General features: G+C 53.1%; 1 protein-coding gene across 2 annotated transcripts; it reads left to right on the forward strand.

The window, feature by feature from the left end:
* Positions 1-1,195: 1,195 nt before the first annotated feature.
* On the forward strand, positions 1,196-19,304 carry LOC141998427 (uncharacterized). Of its 2 annotated transcripts, none has more exons than XM_074971244.1 (6): positions 1,196-1,392; positions 4,729-4,825; positions 13,278-13,365; positions 13,912-14,038; positions 14,970-15,083; positions 15,455-19,304. In XM_074971244.1, the coding sequence occupies exons 3-6, from the start codon at positions 13,342-13,344 to the stop codon at positions 17,479-17,481; spliced, it is 2,292 nt and encodes a 763-aa protein (XP_074827345.1). In that variant the 5' UTR covers positions 1,196-1,392; positions 4,729-4,825; positions 13,278-13,341; the 3' UTR covers positions 17,482-19,304. The 2 variants fall into 2 exon arrangements, with proteins under 2 accessions (XP_074827345.1, XP_074827344.1); XM_074971243.1 differs by having other exon boundaries at positions 1,199-1,392; positions 15,452-19,304.
* Positions 19,305-19,791: the final 487 nt, after the last annotated feature.

Genomic DNA, 19,791 nt, shown 5'->3' on the forward strand with positions numbered 1-19,791 from the left:
TGCTTATAAATCATCATTTGAAATTATTAGGTTGGCCAACATCACCGAAATGAATGCACTGACATTGTCACAAAAAACAACAGCTGTATAAGGAAGCTAGTCTATGTTCATATTTTTCAAATCTATTATACTTTTTCAGATACATGTATTTTATGATACACTTTATATGCTTTTAAAGTGTGTATTAATGTTTCAATTTTAATTCAAATTTCCAAACAATCACTAAATTGGCAACAACGTATGTAACTAGTTCACAAAATTGGGGGGGGGGGAATTCAGGGGGGCAAACACCCCTATGGGGGGATGTAGGGAAATCCCTGGGCCCTGCACTTAACCCGATGACACTGGTCTGTTTCGATGGCTGCATCTGATCAATTCCAACATTTCAGTGTATTTTCTAGGCAGCCATCAGGAAAAGGGGGATGATTTTGGTGACAATTGGAAAATGAGGAGGGGGGAAAAGGAGACCATCCTGAGTGGGTAGAGCACCAGTTCCTGACCCAGAGCAACAGGAGCTTTGCTGCTGACATCCAGGTGCCCGATGGGGAGCTGCAGTCAGTGCCCACATGGGGGAGCCAGCTGGGAGATGGGCAGAGGGGATCCCTAGGAGGGGGGCAGACATGAAGGGGTTTAAATAGAGCCCAGGGTGGGTTCATCTGGACCAACAGGTAACCGGCAGAACCCAGTGGCAAAGCTCTGACAGCTCCATGACCAGAGCTAGGGGAGCAGAGCTGGTAGCTCCAGCCCAGGGCTGGTAGCCAGTGACTGCAGTGTGGAGACTAGAGTCCAGCTCTGACCAACTGCTCCCTGTGCCAGTCTGTTACCAGAATGAATCACACACAGAGTGTCCCCGGCTCCCGTCATCCCTAGATCATCTGGAACAACCCCAAGCCTCCATAGAAACCCCCCTTCTCCCCCCATCCCGAGATCTGCACGTCTCCTTTCTGTCCCCCCCATTGACCCTGTGGTGTGGCTTCTAGGCAGGACACCTGCATAGGGCTGAGAGAAGCTGCCCGTGCCCAGGGCAGGTGGGGCCCCAGGGGGCAGGGTCTGGGGCAGGCGGCTGCAGCGCGGTGGGTTTATCGCTAGGACCCAGGAGCAGCTGCGTGGGCACAATGATCGGGCTCTCTGCGTCCCGGCCGCAGGAAGTGACTCGCAGCCGCTGCGGGGACTCTGGCTCCCAGGCTCCCGGCGAGATCCCCGAGCCCCGGCGGCTGGTGCTGGGAGCCCGGAGCCCGGAGCCCGGACTGCAGCCGGGAGAGGGGAACCTCCAGCCGGGCCCTTCCCGCTGCTCCCCGGGAGCCTCTCCCAGGGCAGAGCCCCCAGCCTGGCCAGGGCCCCTTCCCGGCCCGGCCCCGGCCCCGGCCCCAGGGGGCCCCGCTCGGAGGGAAGGTAAGAGAGACCCGCCCCCCCCCGTCACCCCCGGGCTGCAGGGGGCGGGTTTGGCCCCGGGCTGCTCCCCGCGGAGCTGGCTGCGATTCCCTGCCCCGGGCCCGGGAAAGCTGCCGCCAGCTCCGTGTGCGCACTGGGGCCTGAGACAGCCACACGTGTGGGGATAAAGGGGGGTGGGAGTCCCAAGATGTGTGAAGAGGGTGTGTGCAAGAGGGGATTTACAGGTGAACAGGGATGTGTGACGAGTGCAGAGGCTGAAGGGCGATGCAGGGGGCGGGAGGGGGCGGGGGGGCGCTGCATGGAGGATGAGGCAACGCAGGGGGATCACTGTACAGGGGAGAATTGTGGAGCCCACAGGACACAGGGCTGGAATAGAGGGAAATCTGTCTGGTGGGATCTAGTGAAGTGATGCATCCGATGAAGTGAGCTGTAGCTCAGGAAAGCTTATGCTCAAATAAACTGGTTAGTCTCTAAGGTGCCACAAGTCCTCCTTTTCTTTTTGCGAATACAGACTAACACGGCTGTTACTCTGAAACCTGAAGGAAAGGGGGTGATGCGGGGAGAGGGGACTGGGGAGGCCGGAGGGGGAATGGGAGAGCAAGAGGAGGCTGGCTGGGGAAGGGAGAGACAGAGGCAATGAAAAGGAAGAGGGGTGGTGAGAGAGACAATGGCAGCTTCCCTGTGCCATGGATTCGGATCTCACCCACACCGGTGTCAGACCAGAGTCACTGCTAGCTCTGGCAGGGGGTGAGTGCGGATGGGCCAATGAGATCAGCCTCTACCTGCCTGTCCCTGGGGGCTGCAGGGGGAGTCCGGGGCAGCTCGTTCATTAGGTGTTGCCATCAGACTAGAGGGCTCTGGTTATTGCTGAGAGAGAAGAGGAGGCCGGTATCTGGAGAAGTTGCTCTCTCTTGTCCCAGAGGGCAGGACAAGAGGCAATGGGATCAAACTACAGCATAACCGATTTACAATAAATCTCGGGAAAAATCTCAGGAGGACAATGGAACAGATGCCTTGGGGGGTCGTGTAAGCTCCTTCACCGGTGGTTTTCCAAAGGAGGCTGGATAGCCCTCTGCCTTGGGTGGCTTAGACACAACAAATCCTGCATCTTGGCAGGGAGTTAGACTAGATGATCCTTGTGGTCCCTTCTGACCCTATGGTTCGGTGATTCTAATCCGTATTGAATTAAGTGTAAACATTTTGGGAGTCCCTTGTATTGACAATACTACTGCTTGTGGGCTGCTGTGCGGTTGTATGGGAGTCCTTTGGGGGGAAGACGGGACTGATGCCATCTCTGGGAGATATTAGGGATTTCAAAGGCCTTTTGGGAACAGTACGAGTGCGATGGATTTCCTTGGGCCATGTCTGCACTTACAAACTGGGAGCTGCACAGGTGTGCCGCTCTGAGACCGCTCGTGTGGCCACGTTACGCTGACAGGAGAGAGCTCTCCCGTCTACACAATAAAACCAGCTCAGTGAGCGGCAGTCGCTGTGTCGGCGGGAGAGCTTTCTTCACCCCCCTGAGAGACAGAAGTTTTGCCTGCATAAGTGCTCGTGTAGACATGGCCTAGGAAAGACTTGGTCTCCACGCATGAGAGGCGATTGCTGGGGTGGGGCCCAGCGGGTGCCCTGGCTGGACCACTGAGCGGAAATACAGGAGCAGTTGCCCTGAACTGTGCCCAGCTCTGATGCTGGGGGGGGGTTTAGAAGTGTTGGTGGGTGGAGCCTGCTGGGAGGGGCCAGGTCTGTATTGTAACTCCTGGGCTACAGTGAACAATCAGATCCATCTACTGCTTCACGCAGGGCAAGGCAAAGTTTTGAGCCCTGAGGGCCATAGTTAAGTCGACCTGACCCCCATTGTGGACGCAGCTTGACAGACGGCTTCATTGACAGCTTGATTGACAGCTTCAATCAGAAATCAAACCTTATCACTCATCAGAGAATCCACACAGGCGAAAACCCCCCTAAGTGCTTGGACTGTGGGAAAACTGTTAGTTGCAGATCAGCCCTTATTACACATCAGATAATTCACACTGGAGAGAAGCCCCAGAAATGCTTGGAATGTGAGAAAAGCTTCAATAACAGCCAGGGCCGGTGAAACCACTAGGCAAACTAGGCGGCCGCCTAGGGCTCCAAGTGGTTGGGGGCAGCCGAAAGCGCGCTCCGGGGGGGCGGTGGAGCGGAGGTGAGCTGGGGCAGGAGGGCGCGGGGAGGGCCGCCTGCAGCAAGTAATGGGGGGGGGGCACGCAGGGGAACCGCTCTCCGCCCCAGCTCACCTCTGCTCCGCCTCCTCCCCTGAGCGTGCCGCCCCGCTCTGCTTCTCTGCCTCCCAGGCTTGTGGCGCCAATCAGCTGAGTGGTGCTGCAAGCCTGGGAGGCAGGAGAAGTGGAACGGCGGCAGCGTGCTCGGGGAGGAGGTGGAGCAAAGGTGAGCTGGGGTGGGGAGCTGCCGCACGGCTCCCCGGGCCGAGGGGAGGGAGTGGGAGCTGTCGCACGGTGTTACATTTTCATTTAGTTGTAGCCGAGCAAAGGGAGGCAGTACGCCCAACGCAATGGTGTTTGTCTCTTGGATGTGGTGTCATGGGCGGTGGGTATCAAAGGCCAGGGCAGGCTAAACCTCCCCTAATCCAGGCTGTGGCCCTGCCCATGTTCCACAAAGGCAAAAGGCTCACTCTTCAATACAAGCAACTCCTGTCTCACACCTGACAAACTCACTGTGCTTAATGCACTGTTTTCCTGGTACTTATCCTTAAGAAGTCGCATGTGAGATCTCTTCTGAAAGCTTATAACGTGTTGATACTCATAAATATTGCGAGAGGCGTGTATGGGTGATATAGAAGTAATAACGTAAATGTCTTGAAAGTTATCCCCTTAAGGTGTTGGAGTGAAAGTGAGTCACCAGGGAATCACTGGTTTTGGTGACAGCCCATTTAAATTGGAGGGAGTTTTCCCTGGCTAGCCCATTATGCAATGGGTTGACTGACTGTCCACCATTGCGCCTATTCAGAAAATGAATGGAAAACCATCAAAGCTGAACTATAAACACTGAAAGGTTGTGACAGTGAGAAGGAGGATCTGACAGCGAGGGGATCGCCCTGCCTGGGAAGAAAGACAAAAGACTGATTCAGTGTGTCACAGGTTTCAGAGTAGCAGCCGTGTTAGTCTGTATTCGCAAAAAGAAAAGGAGTACTTGTGGCACCTTAGAGATTAACCAATTTATTTGAGCATAAGCTTTCGTCCGATGAAGTGAGCTGTAGCTCATGAAAGCTTATGCTCAAATAAATTGGTTAGTCTCTAAGGTGCCACAAGTCCTCCTTTTCTTTTTAATGTGTCACAGGACACTCTGCATCCAATCACTGAAGCAGGATACTTCCTGGAAGACTGGGGGCTGGCTCCTTGGGCCTAGCAGATGCTGTGAAAGACTGACCTTTCGGGTGAGGATCTTTTTTATCAGGTAGAAAATGTAACTTCTAATCAGTGTAGGCCCTTGTCCCAGTTTTCTGAATTTTTTGTTTCCATCCCTCCCTGTTGATTCTATTTAAAGCTCTCCTCTCTCTCAAAATAAACTTCATTTTGTTTTACTATCAGCAAATTCAAGCTTGATACGGGAGCGGTGGTCTCAGGTGAAACTGGTCTAGTGCCATTGTGATGCTGTGGGGTTCAACCCAGACCAGTGAGGGGTTGTCACCACCTGTGTAGGGTCAGATCCTCCTGAGCATAGCACTCACAGAACTTTAGTAAGTCTGCTGCTCTCTTAAAGAGACAGTGCACAGCCCCACCCTGTTAGTTAGCTGAGGACTCACATGGCACTGAGATGGTTTGTTGTAAAACTAAAACTGAATTTATTCCCATGGAACCTAGGATTAAGGGATGTCCAGTAAGTGTGAAAAAGCCAGGAGAGGTTACACACAAAACATGCTTTCTAGTGTGTACATTTATCTTCAGTGAATCTGAGTCTTGTGTCTCAGCAGGTTTCTCACCTAGATTCTGTATCTGGGGACCTTCAGACCTCTTGGCTGGAAGATTCCACTTTTCACAGGTGTACAGGAGCTCGGCCTGCTTGGATCTGCCCAGCAATGTGTGCCAAGCTGGCTTTGTGGCCTGGTTATAGCTTCCAGAGTTCAACGACCTCGCCTCAGGAGGCGGGAAGGTTTCTTGGAGCTGTGCTTCCATCTCCCACTGAGAGTGGGAAGTGGCATCTTCCACATTGGTTGACATTGTCTCCCCTTGGTGTAAATGTAATTTCATTGCCCTCGCTCCATTTACATTGCAGACAGGTTCAGGCAGGTGGAAGAACCACATTCCTTTGTCTGGGGCGGGGTGACTTTAGCCTGACAGCCAGGTTTTTAAGAACATATTCCTGCTCATATATATTTACAATTCTTCATGTATCGCCCACACATACCTCATGCAAGAATATCACTGAGCAGTGAGTTTGTAGTTTTCCAATGCTATACTACACGGCACCTTTTAGATCCGTATTATGGCAACATGTTTCAGAGTAGCAGCCGTGTTAGTCTGTATTCGCAAAAAGAAAAGGAGTACTTGTGGCACCTTAGAAACTAACCAATTTATTTGAGCATAAGCTTTTGTGAGCTACAGCTCACTTCATCGGATGCCTACTGTGGAAAATACTGAAGATGTTTTTATACACACAGACCATGAAAAAATGGGTGTTTATCACTACAAAAGGTTTTCTCTCCCCCCACCCCACTCTCCTGCTGGTAATAGCTTATCTAAAGTGATCACTCTCCTTACAATGTGTATGATAATCAAGGTGGGCCATTTCCAGCACAAATCCAGGTTCCCCCTCCACTCCCCCCCCCCCCCCAAACCACTCTCCTGTTGGAATTGGATACAATTAACTTAGGCTTGAATAGAGCCTGGGAATGGTTGATTCATTATAAAAAGTAACCTATTTCCCCTTGTTTATTCCTTTCCCCCCCACCCATTGTTCCTCAGACGTTCTTGTTAAACCCTGGATTTGTGCTGGAAATGGCCCACCTTGATTATCATACACATTGTAAGGAGAGTGATCACTTTAGATAAGCTATTACCAACAGGAGAGTGGTTTTTGGGGTGGGGGGGTGGGGAGAAAACCTGGATTAGTGCTGGAAATGGCCCACCTTGACTATCATACACATTGTAAGGAGAGTGATCACTTTAGTTAAGCTATTACCAGCAGGAGAGTGGAGTGGGGGGAGAGAAAACCTTTTGTAGTGATAAACACCCATTTTTTCATGGTCTGTGTGTATAAAAACATCTTCTGTATTTTCCACAGTAGGCATCCGATGAAGTGAGCTGTAGCTCACAAAAGCTTATGCTCAAATAAATTGGTTAATCTCTAAGGTGCCACAAGTACTCCTTTTCATTATGGCAACAGTGAGTTGGGCTGGTTAAGCCAGCTGAAACTGCTAAATACCAGGGAGACCCTTGGCCTCTCGCATTGGGATGCTGTCAGGGTCAGAGGGGTCCTCGGGGAACTGCAGATCAGGGATTTCTGTGAGTATCCCATGGTAGGGGGCTGGGCACAAAAAGGGCACCCTTTGAAGGGCTCCGGGGCTGGAGTGGGTCTACTGTTAGCTTGCAGGGCTGGTATAGCCCAAGGGAGAGCGCTCCAGTGGCTGAGAGGCTGGTTGTGGTTTGGACTAACACCCAGCTGGCACAGGCAAGATTCCTGGCATCGGAAGCAGCTGGAAGTGAGGTGAATCCCAGCCCCGGGTGCACTGAGCAGCCTCCCAGCACCTCTTTCTGCCTGCGAATGTACCGCTGGGAACCCCTCTGCTGGAGTCAGGTGGCCTAGGTGCCTGTCTGTGAGAATGAGTTAGGCAGATGTCAAGCTACAAAAAACAGCCAGAGGAGAGTGTGTGTGTGTGTGATCCCTCCCTTAAGCATGTAGCCCAGGGGTCAGAGTAATCACCCAGATGTGGGAGGCCCAGGTTGAATTCCCTCCTCTGCCTGATGGGGAGAAAGGATTTGAACAGGGGGCTCCCAGTGCTCTCACCTCTGGGCCATGGGATCTTCTGATGTGGGGGTCCCTTAATCTCTCCTGCTGAACCTGTGACACTTTGGAGGAGTCGTTACAGAGTCCTTGGAAAAGAGGACTGGACCCCCCCAGGTGGGTGCCCCACCATTGGCCTGCAGAGTTGTTCTCTCCCCAGCATGGACCCTGCTGGGGGAGCAGCAGTTGCTCAGTTCAGGCTCCCAGATCTCAAGGGAGGAGGCAGCAGCATGTGACCCCGGATGAAAAACTGAGACACAGATCCTGCCATGGATCTACCAATCCAGGGCTCTGGAACAGGCCCCGCGAGGACATCTGCAGTGTGCCAGCCCCGCTCTGTGGGTCTCACTCTTTCTTGACCGCAAGCCATTTAGTTTCACCAAACCCTCAGCTCCCTTCCCACCCAGCAAGTCCACCTGAGTTGGACACCCGAGGGAGACTTGTACACCCAAAGGGAGCGACACACCCCCACCTTCAGCATCTGACTGGACTCTCAGCCAGTGTCGTGAAAGCAGGAGGGGTTATAGATTTCTGGAGGACATAGAGCATCCGTGGTTAGCACAGAGATCAGAAAGTTACAGCATGGTCCATCTTGGCCAGCTTAGAGCACACAGTCCTGCGGCCTCTCTTTCGTCCCAGTTCCAGAAAGGCTAAAGCCTCCAACAGCCCACACTTAACAACCCCTGACCTGGGCCCTCCTCAGTCCTTTGTTCTTGTCCCTGGGCAGACCTTGTTCCCTGTCCTCCTCCTCAGCCCTTTGTTCTCCAGCTGGTCAAACAGGGTTGGCTTACTGCGGAGGGGAGGAGGGCCATCCATGGTTGTTAGGTGCTAGGTACCAAATGTCTGGGCAATTCAAGTGGCCATTGTGTTCTCAGACTCTCCATGGACATGGAGTGCAGACATCTAGGCATCAGTCACAGCTGGCTCTCTGCAGAGAGTAAACAACCTTTTCCGGACACCTTGTTAACAATGCCACATATAGGGGAAACTGAGGCACGCACACTATTCATACAAAAATATTACAGAAAATTCCCACTGTGTCACACCTCTTCCCCCTTCGAAGCCAAACTGAGTGGGGATCACTTTAGCCAGTGAGCTGGGGAAGAACAGGTACCCCTTTCTGGGACAAAACATCCACTATACGAGCGCAGCCTCCTCTCTTTGAACAGGGACCAGACCCCTCTGGACATAACAGCGACTGAATAACTCCCCTGCAGGCCCCCAGCCTGGGACAGATCAAGTGCAGTTAGGGCTGAATTAAGGCATAGGCAACCTAAGTATATGCCTACGGCCCAAGGCCTGCACCCCATTTTGGAGGGGGTTTGCATGAGGCCAAAATTGAGTGAGTGGCAATGTGACCTCCCATGCACCAGGTCACAACACAGCTCACTCCATTTTGTCCCCCATGCCATGCTCCCTGTCCTATTTGGGGGGAGGGGGTGTTAATGGGGCCAAAGCCGAGTGGGCAGAGCACCAGCCTCTGAACCAGATTAGCTAGAGCTTCACTGCTGATATGCAGGTGTGCGACAGGGAGCTGCTGTCAGTGTCCACAGCGGGGAGCCAGCCGGGAGAGGGGCAGAGGGGATCCCTGGTGTAGGGGGGGCTTTTGCCTAAAGCCCAGGGATGGATTAATCCGGCCCCACAAATAACTCCAGGAAACCTGGTGGCAAAGCTCTGACAACTCCATGGAGTGAAGGGAGCAGAGCCGGTAGCTCCGACCCAGGACTGGTAGCCAGTGAGTGTGGGGTGCAGACAAGAAACTAGCTCTGGCCAACTGCTCCCTGTGCCCGTCTGTTACCAGAGAGAATTGCACACAGTGTCAGTGTCACTGAGAAACGTGGTCTACAGGTCTATCTCTGGGCTGCCTCTCCAGGACCAGGACCCCCATCATCCCTGTGTCCATGTAGACATTGGGGACTCTCTGGAACAATCCCCAGTCTCTGTAGAAACCCCCCCTTCTCCCCACTCTCTGGGATTGTCTCTTGTCTGTTTGCCCAATGGTACATTGGCTTCTATGCATCACGCTCCCTTAATGCGGGGAGAAGCTGCCCGTGCCCAGGGGAGGTGGGTCCCCGGGGGCAGGGTCTGGGGCAGGGGCCTGCAGATCGGTGGGTTGATCGCTAGGACCCAGGAGCAGCTGGGGGGCGGCTCGGGGGTGGGGGGGGGGGATCGTGGGGCTCAGGCCCGGCCCAGGAAGTGACTCGCAGCCGCTGCAGGGACTCTGGCTCCCAGGCTCCCGGCGAGATCCCCGAGCCCCGGCGGCTGGTGCTGGGAGCCCGGAGCCCGGGCTGCAGCCGGGAGAGGGGAACCTCCAGCCGGGCCCTGCCCGCTGCTCCCCGGGAGCCTCTCCCAGGGCAGAGCCCCCAGCCTGGCCAGGGCCCCTTCCCTGCCCGGCCCCTGCCCCGGGGGGGCCCCGCTCGGAGGGAAGGTAAGAGAGACTCGCCCCCCCCGTCACCCCCAGGCTGCAGGGGGAGGAGGCTAGAGAAGTGCAGGGGGGCGGGGGGGGGGGAGTGGAGGACGGGTCGAAACAGGGGAATCAGGCTGCAGTGGGAGAATTATGGGGCTGAGGGGAAGGAGGTGTCTCAGTCCAACCGGGGTAACTGTTACCCCCTCAGCCCGGGGTTTTTCCCTCAGTCACCCTCTGGCAGTGCCTCAACCCTGGGCTTAACCCCCGATTTTGCCCCTCAGCCCCTATCCTAACCCTGCCCCCAGCTTCTTGACCCCCCTGACCAGTCAGTTTTTGCCCCCTGCTCAGACCCTGGCAACCCTCCTCCTCCGATTTGCCCCCTTTGCCCCTTTTTAACCCCTGTAAAAAGCAATCCACAGCATCTTATGCCCAGTAAGGGCAGTGGCTTCAGCAGATGTTACTGACCATGCTCAGTTTGTTTGCCCATGCTGAGTGCACCCCAAGTAGCAAATTCCTAGAAACAGCAGTTTCTGGCACTACACCAGAAGGGCTCTAAAGAGGGGTGGAGGTGGGTTTGTGTGTGTAGATAAGAGGGGATTGAGAGGGGAACAGGGATGTAAGAAGGGCAGGAGTGGGATGCAGGGGGCAGGATGGGATGGGGGCTGGGAATGCGCTGAGGGGAGGATGTGGCGTTGCAGGGCAATCAGGGGAAACTTATGGGGCGGATGGGAACAGGCTGCAACAAGGTAACTCTTAGTGGGGGGGGGCACTGCGAAGGAAAGGGGGGGATGAGGGGAGGGGAGGCTGGGGAGAGACTGTGACAGCAAGAGCAGACTGGCTGGGGAAGGGAGACAAACAGGGCAGGGGTCTGGGAGAGATACAAGGGCAGCTCCCCCACCCCATGGGGCAGGAGAGGGTGCGGGGCTGCCCCACGCATAAGTCAGGGGGGAAATCTTTTACCGCAAATATTCCATGATCCTTTGGGAGTAGATGGAGCCTTCTGCCTAAGGGCTCAGAAGCTACAAGGCAAATATCCAGACCCCCCGCCCCCACACACATCCCCTGCTCCCAGTTTATTATTTTCAGACACACTCATGATTTTGGGGTCTGTCTCCTGAGTGTTTGGGGCTGCCCAGGGCCCTGGCCTGATTTCCGGGCAGGATTCAGATCTCAGCCACACGGGTGTGAGACCAGAGTCACTGTTGGCTCTGGCAGGGGGTGAGTGCGGATGGGCCAATGGAATCAGCCTCTGCCTGCCTGTCCCTGGGGGCTGCTGGGGCAGGACAGGGAGGCTCAGTTATTAGCTGCTGCCACCAGAGGGCTCCGATTATTGCTCAGGGAGAGGAGGCAGCTGGTGCGTGTCTCTCTCTGCTCCTGATGTTAGAGCCCTTGAATTGAGCTGCCTGGGTCAGATGCTGCCTCCTCTACCTGAGAGCCCAGAGTGTGAAACTGCTGCTCCCCAGCTGGGTCTGTGCCAGGGAGAGGCCTTCATTAACCCCCACTCTGGGCTCAGCCGGGGTGGGGACTTTCACTATGGCTGGAACCAGCCCCCGCAGCAGCCCTGGGCTCTGCCCATATCAGCTCCTGAGCCAGAGCCTCCAAGTGAGGGGAGAGACCTGGGGGAAAGGGCTGGGGCCAGGCAGGACAGGGACTTGCTGCTGAGTTTGTACCGGAGCGGGAGGGGCTTCCCTTGTGCCTGCGGGTCCTAGAGCTGCTGCCCTCAGTGACACAGCCAGGCTCACACTGGAGAGCGAGCGCCCATGGGAACGGGAGAGTCCCCAGTTCTCCCAGGCAGAGGCAGGAGGGACGGAGACAGGAAGGGGAATGGTGAGACGGAAAGCGGCGGCAGGAGCAAGAAGTGGGGAGGGAGGTTCCCAGCTCCCAGGCCTGCCTGGCTCCATTCCCTGCATCCCCCTGGGCAGCCTGACTCTCCTGGGAACAAGGGGAGGAACTGACAGAGGAAAAAACAGGTTCCGCCTCTGCCCAGTCCCCGCGCTGCTGGGGGACGCGCTGCCCTCGGGCCGATTGTTAGCCGATGGCCAAGGATGTTTGGTGAGGTGCCAGCTATGCCCGTTTTATACCATCCGTGACTTTAACCGCTAGGACGCACTGTCCCTTCGCGGCAGGCAGCCCGGGCTAGGCTGACGGATGCCCCAAGGTCCTAAACACCTGTGACTTTAACTGCTAGAGCTCAGAGCTCCTTCGCAGTGGGCAGTCAGGATTGACTGACAGGCGCCCCAAGAGTTTGCCCCGTGGAGGCGGCACAACTCAACGCTAGGCTCTTAGTACTCTCACCTAATGGCCAGGCTTTGTAGCCAAAACGGCTGAGGTTCTTTAATTGTGTTGGCTGCTTTACAGTAAACCAGAGAAACAAGTCAGGCTTATGCACAAATGGTTACCAAAATTTATTAAACTAGATTCTAATCATGTGGTTACAAAATTGCTAGTGCCTACTTATTTAAATGTAGAGATGTTACACACACAAACAAGTTACAAAACTGAAGCCACAATCCCAAAGAAAGAAAACAAAGTATAGAGCTCTATTTCAAAATATGTGTACACTAAAGATAGGAGATCAGGTGTGGGTGCTTCTTACCCTCCTTGCATCTCTCGATTCCAGCGGTGCCAAGCCAGGATCGGTCACTCAATTCCGCGGAAAGACGAATAAGGGACAAGGCTTAGGGACCCTCTTAGCTGCAGAAGCCTTGGGAGGCTGTCACTTATCTGACCAGCAGATAGATAGTGAAAAGCACTCAAAAATCATGGTGCTGTAGGTCCCATACTTATACCTCTGTACTCCTTTATTCTCTTTCTCCTTTCTTATGCCAAATTGGGGCTGGTCTGTCTGGGCGACACCAGCTCTCGCAAGAGTAGTTTACACTTGCAAGGGAGAGAAACAATAAGTTTCGACTACTGGACATTCCTTTTATTAGGGTAAATATTTTCCCACCTAGGATGTTGGGGTGTGTGCATCACGCTATTTAGTAGGGGCTAAGAGCCATGTCTGTCACAGCTTCTCTGTCTGCTGTGAGCCTAATCGTTGTATATGTTCCCAGAGGCACATTGTAGCAGCACACCTGTGCTTCTCACAGCTTCAAAGGCTGTGCTGAAATTTATGTTAAGTGCCCTGTTTTGGCTCCCGTGTGTTCCCAGCAATGCTGGTCTGAGGGGGGGAGGGGGGCTGGCTGTCTGGCTACACCGATATCAGGGGAAATCCCCCAAAGTGGCTCCTTTGATTCTGCTCTTTTCTAGCATTTGTCTCAGAGACTCTGTCCCTGGTGGGGTTTAAAAGTGTCTCAGGGCTTCAGTGCTGGAGGGAGGGGCCGGGTCCGTGTTGTAATAAAGTGACTGAGGGTTTTCCCAGCATGGCAGAGCCCAGAGCGTCTGTCTGCAGGGAGGGAGCCTGGGGGAAGTCGGGGTGTGAAATGGACTCAAGCCCCTTCTGAAAGCTCCCCCGTCGCCCCTCTCGCCCTGACAGGCTGAGGAATCACGTCCACGTTTCGCTCCAGATCATCCCGTCTTCCAGGGAACAGGGAAGGGAAATGGCTGTGATGGAGCCAGCTCAGGTAGGGGATTTTCAGGGAGCTGCAGGGGGATTTGCTGTACAGGGGGAGGGGCAGGAAACACACAGGGGGAGGGGCAGGCTTTGATAAACCTGCTGGGACATGATCAACCTGGGATCTGATTTTCTGAACAGGCCCATTGGCGGGTGGAGGAGGCGGGGACATTCCCTCCATTTCTGAAACAGGAAACAGCCCCCTGGGCAGGGCTGGGAAAAGTGACCAGACTCCCAGTGCTGGAGCCTGACCCCACTGGCCAGAGGCTGCTGTGAAATACGAAGGGAAGCTGTCGGGATTCCTGTCCCTGTCCCCAGCTCAGAGCTCTGCTTCCCGTATCAGCCTGTGGCTGGCAGGCGGGTGGGAAATGAGAAGACCCTGCCCTGCTCCGTGTGCTGGGGGGACAAGGCGCTCTCACCTTCTCCCATCCCCTGAAGCCTCCTGGCTGCTCTGAGCAGGGTGCGGGTGGGATTCTGCTTCTCTGGGCCTCCTCCCCCTGATTAGTGGGATTGCGACTGGGGCAGCAGGTGCTGAATGCGGGAACTGATGTTTCAGATGCCGGTGACCTTCGAGGAGGTGGCTGTGTATTTCACCGAGGGGCAGGGGGCTCTGCTGGACCCTGCTCAGAGAGCCCTCTACAGGGACGTCATGCAGGAGATCTATGAGACGGTGACCTCACTGGGTAAGGGATTCCTGTGTTGCTAGCTATTAGAAGCTGTGGGGTCTGCCTGTCTAACTCTGGTCCCTTGGATTGGTGGGGAGGGTCGCAAGGTCCACAGCTCCAGTGTGAGGGATACTTTCATCTCCGTACCCCGCTCAAGGGAACATGGGAGTCAGAAACCTAATGGACATACTAATTCATTCCCATCTCTCCCGCTTTCAAGAGGCCAGAAGCAGGGTATTGTTCTGCCTATATGATTTCTCTTTCCCACACCGTTCACCTTCCTTCCTGGGACCAGCTCCATCCATGGGGAGGGCTCTAGGTTCTGCAGCTTAGGAAAAAGGCAAGAGTTCAATACCCAAGCTGTGTGTGCCAGCAAGTCCCCCAGAGCACATCTACCCTGAGAACTCCTAGTGAGGGCGTGACAACACCCCCTCCCCCGATGTCGTCTGCTCCCAAGGGGTCTGAGTTTCCACAGTCCCATGTAGGGTCAGGTTAAACTCAGGGAATGTTCCTTGTGACAAATACTCTACCAAGACTCCATGCTCCCTGACCTTGCCTCATTTACCAAATGCAATTAATAGGCAGCAGGTTTAAAACAAACAAAATGAAGCGTTTCTTCACACAACGCACAGTCAACCTGTGGAACTCTTTGCCAGAGGATGTTGTGAAGCCCAAGACTATAACAGGGTTCAAAAAAGAACTAGATAAGTTTATGGAGGACAGGTCCATCAATGGCTATTAGCCAGGATGGGCAGGGATGGTGTCCCTAGCCTCTGTCTGCCAGAAGCTGGGAATGGGTGACAGGGGATGGATCACTTGGTGATTGCCTGTTCTGTTCATTCCCTCTGGGGGCCCCTGGCATTGGCCACTGTCGGCAGACAGGATACTGGGCTAGATGGATCTTTGGTCTGACCAAGTATGGCCATTCTTATTTTCACCCCCTGAGCAGGATTTCCCATTCCCAAACCTGACCTGATCACCCAGCTGGAAAGAGGGGAAGAGCCATGGGTCCCAGATCTCCAGGCCGACGAGGAAAGGGAGAGCCCGAGAGGCACCCACACAGGTGAGGAGTCAGGGAAACTGAGACAGAAACATTTGGTGAGTAAAGGAAAAAGCTGGACCTCCCAAAACGTGCCGTGAGCGAGAGCCCTCAGTTCTGCCCCATCTCACCCAGGTCAGGGCTGCAGTCAGCAGGTGTCGTAGCATCAAGGCAAATATCAGTCACGGCTTCCCACCCATCCTGGTAGCTGTCGGGAATTTCCTCCCTGACTTTACTTCCCTGGAAATGTTTGGGTGGGATGTGGAGGCAGAATCCAATGTCTCCATCTCCCCAGCAGTCACTGTGTTGTGTTTTCCCTCTTTGCTATTCCCCTTTCGGTCCCTTCTCCCCAGCAGAGGCAGTGACTCCTGTCTGGGTTCTCTCTCTCCCAGCAGGTGATAAGACAGTGAGTGAGAACAAGGAGGAGATTCAGCAGCAGGAAGGTCCTGGGAAAGTGGAACTGCAGGAGACATTTTTGAGAAAAGCTGAAGGGAATTTCTCCAAGTGCTTGGAACAGGGAGAAGCCTGGGGAGATCGACACAGATCAGAGATGCAGCTAGGAAACAAACTGGATGAATCCATTCAACATGGTGGAGGATGCAAAGATCCCAAGGAAACCACAGTCCAGCAGACAAGTCACAATGAAGAGAGACCCTACAAATGCCTTGACTGTGGGAAAAGATTCCGTTTCAGTGGAAACCTTATTACACATTGGAGAACCCTCACAGGAGAGAAGTCCTATGAATGCTTGGACTGTGGGAAAAGCTTCAGTGAGAAGTCATTTATCATTATACAGCAGAGACTGCACATGGGAGAGAAACCCTATAAATGCCTTGAGTGTGCAAAAGTTTTCAGTGTGTTATCGGCCCTTATTAGACATGAGAGGACCCACACGGGGGAGAAACCCTATAAATGCATGGACTGTGGGAAAACTTTCGGTCAGAGCTCAGACCTTATTAAACATAGGAGAATCCACACCGGAGAGAGACCTTATAAATGCCTTGAGTGTGGGAAAAATTTCATTCGCCGTTCACACCTTATTAAGCATCAGAGAGTCCACACAGGCGACAAACCATATAAATGCCTCAACTGTGGGAAAAATTTTGTTGACAGAACAAAACTTACTCGACATCACGCAATTCACACAGGTGAGAGACCCCATAAATGCTTGGACTGTGGGAAAAGCTTCATTCAGAAGTCACAATTTATTATACACCAGAGAGTGCACACAGGAGAGAGACCCTTTATATGCCTTGAATGTGGGAAAAGTTTTATTCAGAAATCACAGCTTATTACACATCAACGAACCCACACAGGAGAGAGACCTTATAAATGCCTTGAGTGTGGGAAAAGTTTTATTCAAAGTTCATCTCTTATTCAACATAGGAGAATCCACAAAGGAGAGAGACCTTATAAATGCCTTGAGTGTGGGAAAAGATTCATGGAACGTTCATCCCTTATTAAACATAGGAGAATCCACACAGGAGAAAGACCCTATAAATGCCTTGAGTGTGGGAAAAGTTTTATGGAAAGTTCATCCCTTAATAAACATAAGAGAATCCACACAGGAGAAAGACCATGTAAATGCCTTGAGTGTGGGAAAGATTTCATTCGTCGCTCACACCTTGTTAAGCATCAGAGAACACACAGAGGTGACAAACCTTATAAATGCCTCGATTGTGGGAAAAGTTTAGTTGACAAAACAAACCTTACTAGACATCAGGCAATCCACACAGGAGAGAGACCCCATAAATGCTTGGACTGTGGGAAAAGCTTCATTCAGAAGTCACAACTTATTCTACACCAGAGAGTGCACACAGGAGAGAGACCCTTTAAATGCCTTGAATGTGGGAAAAGTTTTAGTGAGAGCTCAAAGCTTACTAGACATCAGAGAACCCACACAAGAGAGAGAACCTATGGATGCCTTGAGTGTGGGAAAAGATTTATGCAAAGTTCATCACTTATTAAACATGGACGAATCCACACGGGAGAAAGACCCTATAAATGCCTCGACTGTGGGAAAGGTTTTATCGCAAGTTCTGCCCTTACTAAACATAGGAGAATCCACACGGGAGAAAAACCCTATAAATGCCTTGAGTGTGGGAAAACTTTCAGTCAGCGCTCACATCTTACTCAACATGGGAGAACGCACACAGGAGAGAGACCCTACAAATGCCCTGAGTGTGGGAAAAGTTTCAGTTTCAAATCAGGCCTTAATATGCATCAGAAAACCCACACAGGAGAGAAATCCCATAAATGCTTGGACTGTGGGAAAACTTTCAGTCAGCACTCATACCTTACTAAACACAGGAGAATCCACACAGGAGACACACCTTCTAAATGCCTTGACTGTGGAAAAAGCTTCAGTAAGAGGTCAGAGCTGACCAAACATCAGAGAAGCCACAAGGCTGAGAGACCCTAGGTATACCTTGACTGCAGGAAAAAGATTCAATTTGACTTCACGCTTCAGTGACCCACACAACAGAGAGACCTGGAATGTGGGGGAAGGTTCATTTGGTGCTCCCGGAGTATCAGGCATCCACAAATCCACACAGGGAAGAAACCTCTGAGATGTTCTCAGTGTGGAAAATGCTCCAAGTGGAGCTAACACCATGTTGGACATCAGAGATGCCTCCACACAGTCAGGAAATTATCTCATGGCCCTGACTGGGGCCGACCATGGTGACAAACCCATTTCCTCGTTCCCACACATCAGGGGCATTTGGGTCCCAAGGATCCAGCTGCCCATTGCTGGGGTGAGGATCCAACAGCAGCCGAACATCAGCTGGTCAGTGACCCTCTGGCTCTGCCTGGTCTAAGCAAACCCCAGGCAGAGGTGGAGAAGCCCCCATCAGTCCCTCCTCCCTGCTGCAGCCCTGGCTGCTGAGCTGATGGGCCACAGGTGGGGGAAGGGAGAGAGAGAAACTCCTCCAGATGCTCCCTCTGCCTGGCTGAAGTTCCCCATCTCCATGGATGGTGGGTGAATGTGCCCTTGGGGGGAGGCTAGCCCCTGGCCCCTCACCCTCTGCCTGAGGCCCTATCCCTTCTGCTCCAGCAGGCCAGAGGGGGCCTGGTGGAGTGTGGGCAGGGCCACGCTAAAGTGTTTCAGGAGGCGTGGTTTCCCGCAGCCTACTATACCCACCGCCCATGCCCCTCTCTGTTCCCTTCCCAGCCGGGATCCCCCTGCCGTGGAGATGAGGAGAAGGACACTTGAGCCAGGCCCCACCTTCACTCTAGATACCTGTGTCCACCCCCCAACTTCCACCAGCCCCTGGGCTGGGCTCCCCCACTTACCTGGAGCTGTTCTCTGCAGGGGGAGTGTCCATGGGGGCTGGTAACACCTTCCCTCTCCGAATCCCCCAGGCCGCTGGACTCTGGGGGATCAACCGTTAAGGGACCAGGGGATGGGAGAGCACAGGGGTAGAGAGGTGCTGCCTCTCCTCACTCTCCCCCTCTGCCCCGTCTCCCTGCCCCCTCTGCATTCAGACAGCACCATTAGGAGAAACTCATTCCCACAGGCTCTTTTGTTGGAAGTCTGGATTTGCCACCTCTGCTACAGCACCATCAGCCTCTGAGAGGGAAGCAGCGTTGCCTAGTGGATAGAGCACTAGCCTGGGACTCAGCAGACGTAAGCTCTTTTCCCAACTCTGCCAGCAGCTTGCGCGGTGACCTCAGAGAAATCTGTGCCTTCCAGAGAGGGAATAAATGGGGAGGGATGATATCAGCCTCCGAGTGTCTGTCTAGGGCAGGAAAAGTGGTTAGGATTAGCTAGTGCGTCTCCTTTGTTCCTCCTCCCCTTTTTCTTGTCTAGATTGACCCTGAGCAGTTTATTCCAGTCCCCCATTAGCAAAGTGATTGTTTGAGTCACTAAAAGTACCCCCTTTGGAGTGAGATTGTCTCATTCCCAGACATCCTCACACTGCTCCAGGTTCTGCTGAAAAGCATTTAATTTTTTGTGCTGTTTCTCCCTTATACACCAGCATTCAATAGATTCTAAAAAAGCGGGAGCAGGGATAGTAAAATAATGTGGTGTTTTAACTTCTGTGTTATTTGAGGGGATGGGGTGTGTCCGGGGCATTCCCTCCTGCCCCCATCAACCTCACACGTCTTCTCTCACAGAGCAACCTCTGCCCAAGTCATGGAGAGCTTATCCTTTTCCCATTCTACCCCTCCACCTTCATGTGTGTCATTTACCACAGTGTCCTTTTCCCACCATGCTTAGGAATCAGGCTTTGATTTCTTTGATCCTCAATCAGGCCCCTGGGTGCTGGAGAAGAAAATGTCACATTCTTGAAGGGGGAATTCAAATGAACCCCAAAGCACAGTTTGAGCTTCAAGCCCAGCCTCCATCTATTGGTAAAGTGGCATCTGGAGTTTTTCCAGCCTAATCCAGATCATTTGTACACAGGAAGTTTTTGGTTAGGTTTGTCTTTTTTCCTCTTTCTTTTATGATGATGATGCTAAAACTTTTGTCAATAACCCAGGCAAATAATGCGGCCGTGCTGAGTAAATCAGCTTTCGCCTGTTCAGAAGGAAATGGGAAAGTGGTTTGTAGCTCACCCTGGAGCGTGGGTTTTTCTCTTTTTGGTGAAGGCTGTTCTGTCATGTATTTTGATATTAAATTAGTTTGACGGGATATAGCTCAGTTTTCTTGGGGACTTCAAAAGACTAATGATAATTTGCCAAAATAGTCCTCACTGATTTTCCTTTGACATAGAATCATAGAATATCA

The sequence above is a fragment of the Natator depressus genome, chromosome 14 (genome assembly GCF_965152275.1).
Source record: "Natator depressus isolate rNatDep1 chromosome 14, rNatDep2.hap1, whole genome shotgun sequence".
NCBI classification, from domain to species: Eukaryota; Metazoa; Chordata; order Testudines; family Cheloniidae; genus Natator; species Natator depressus.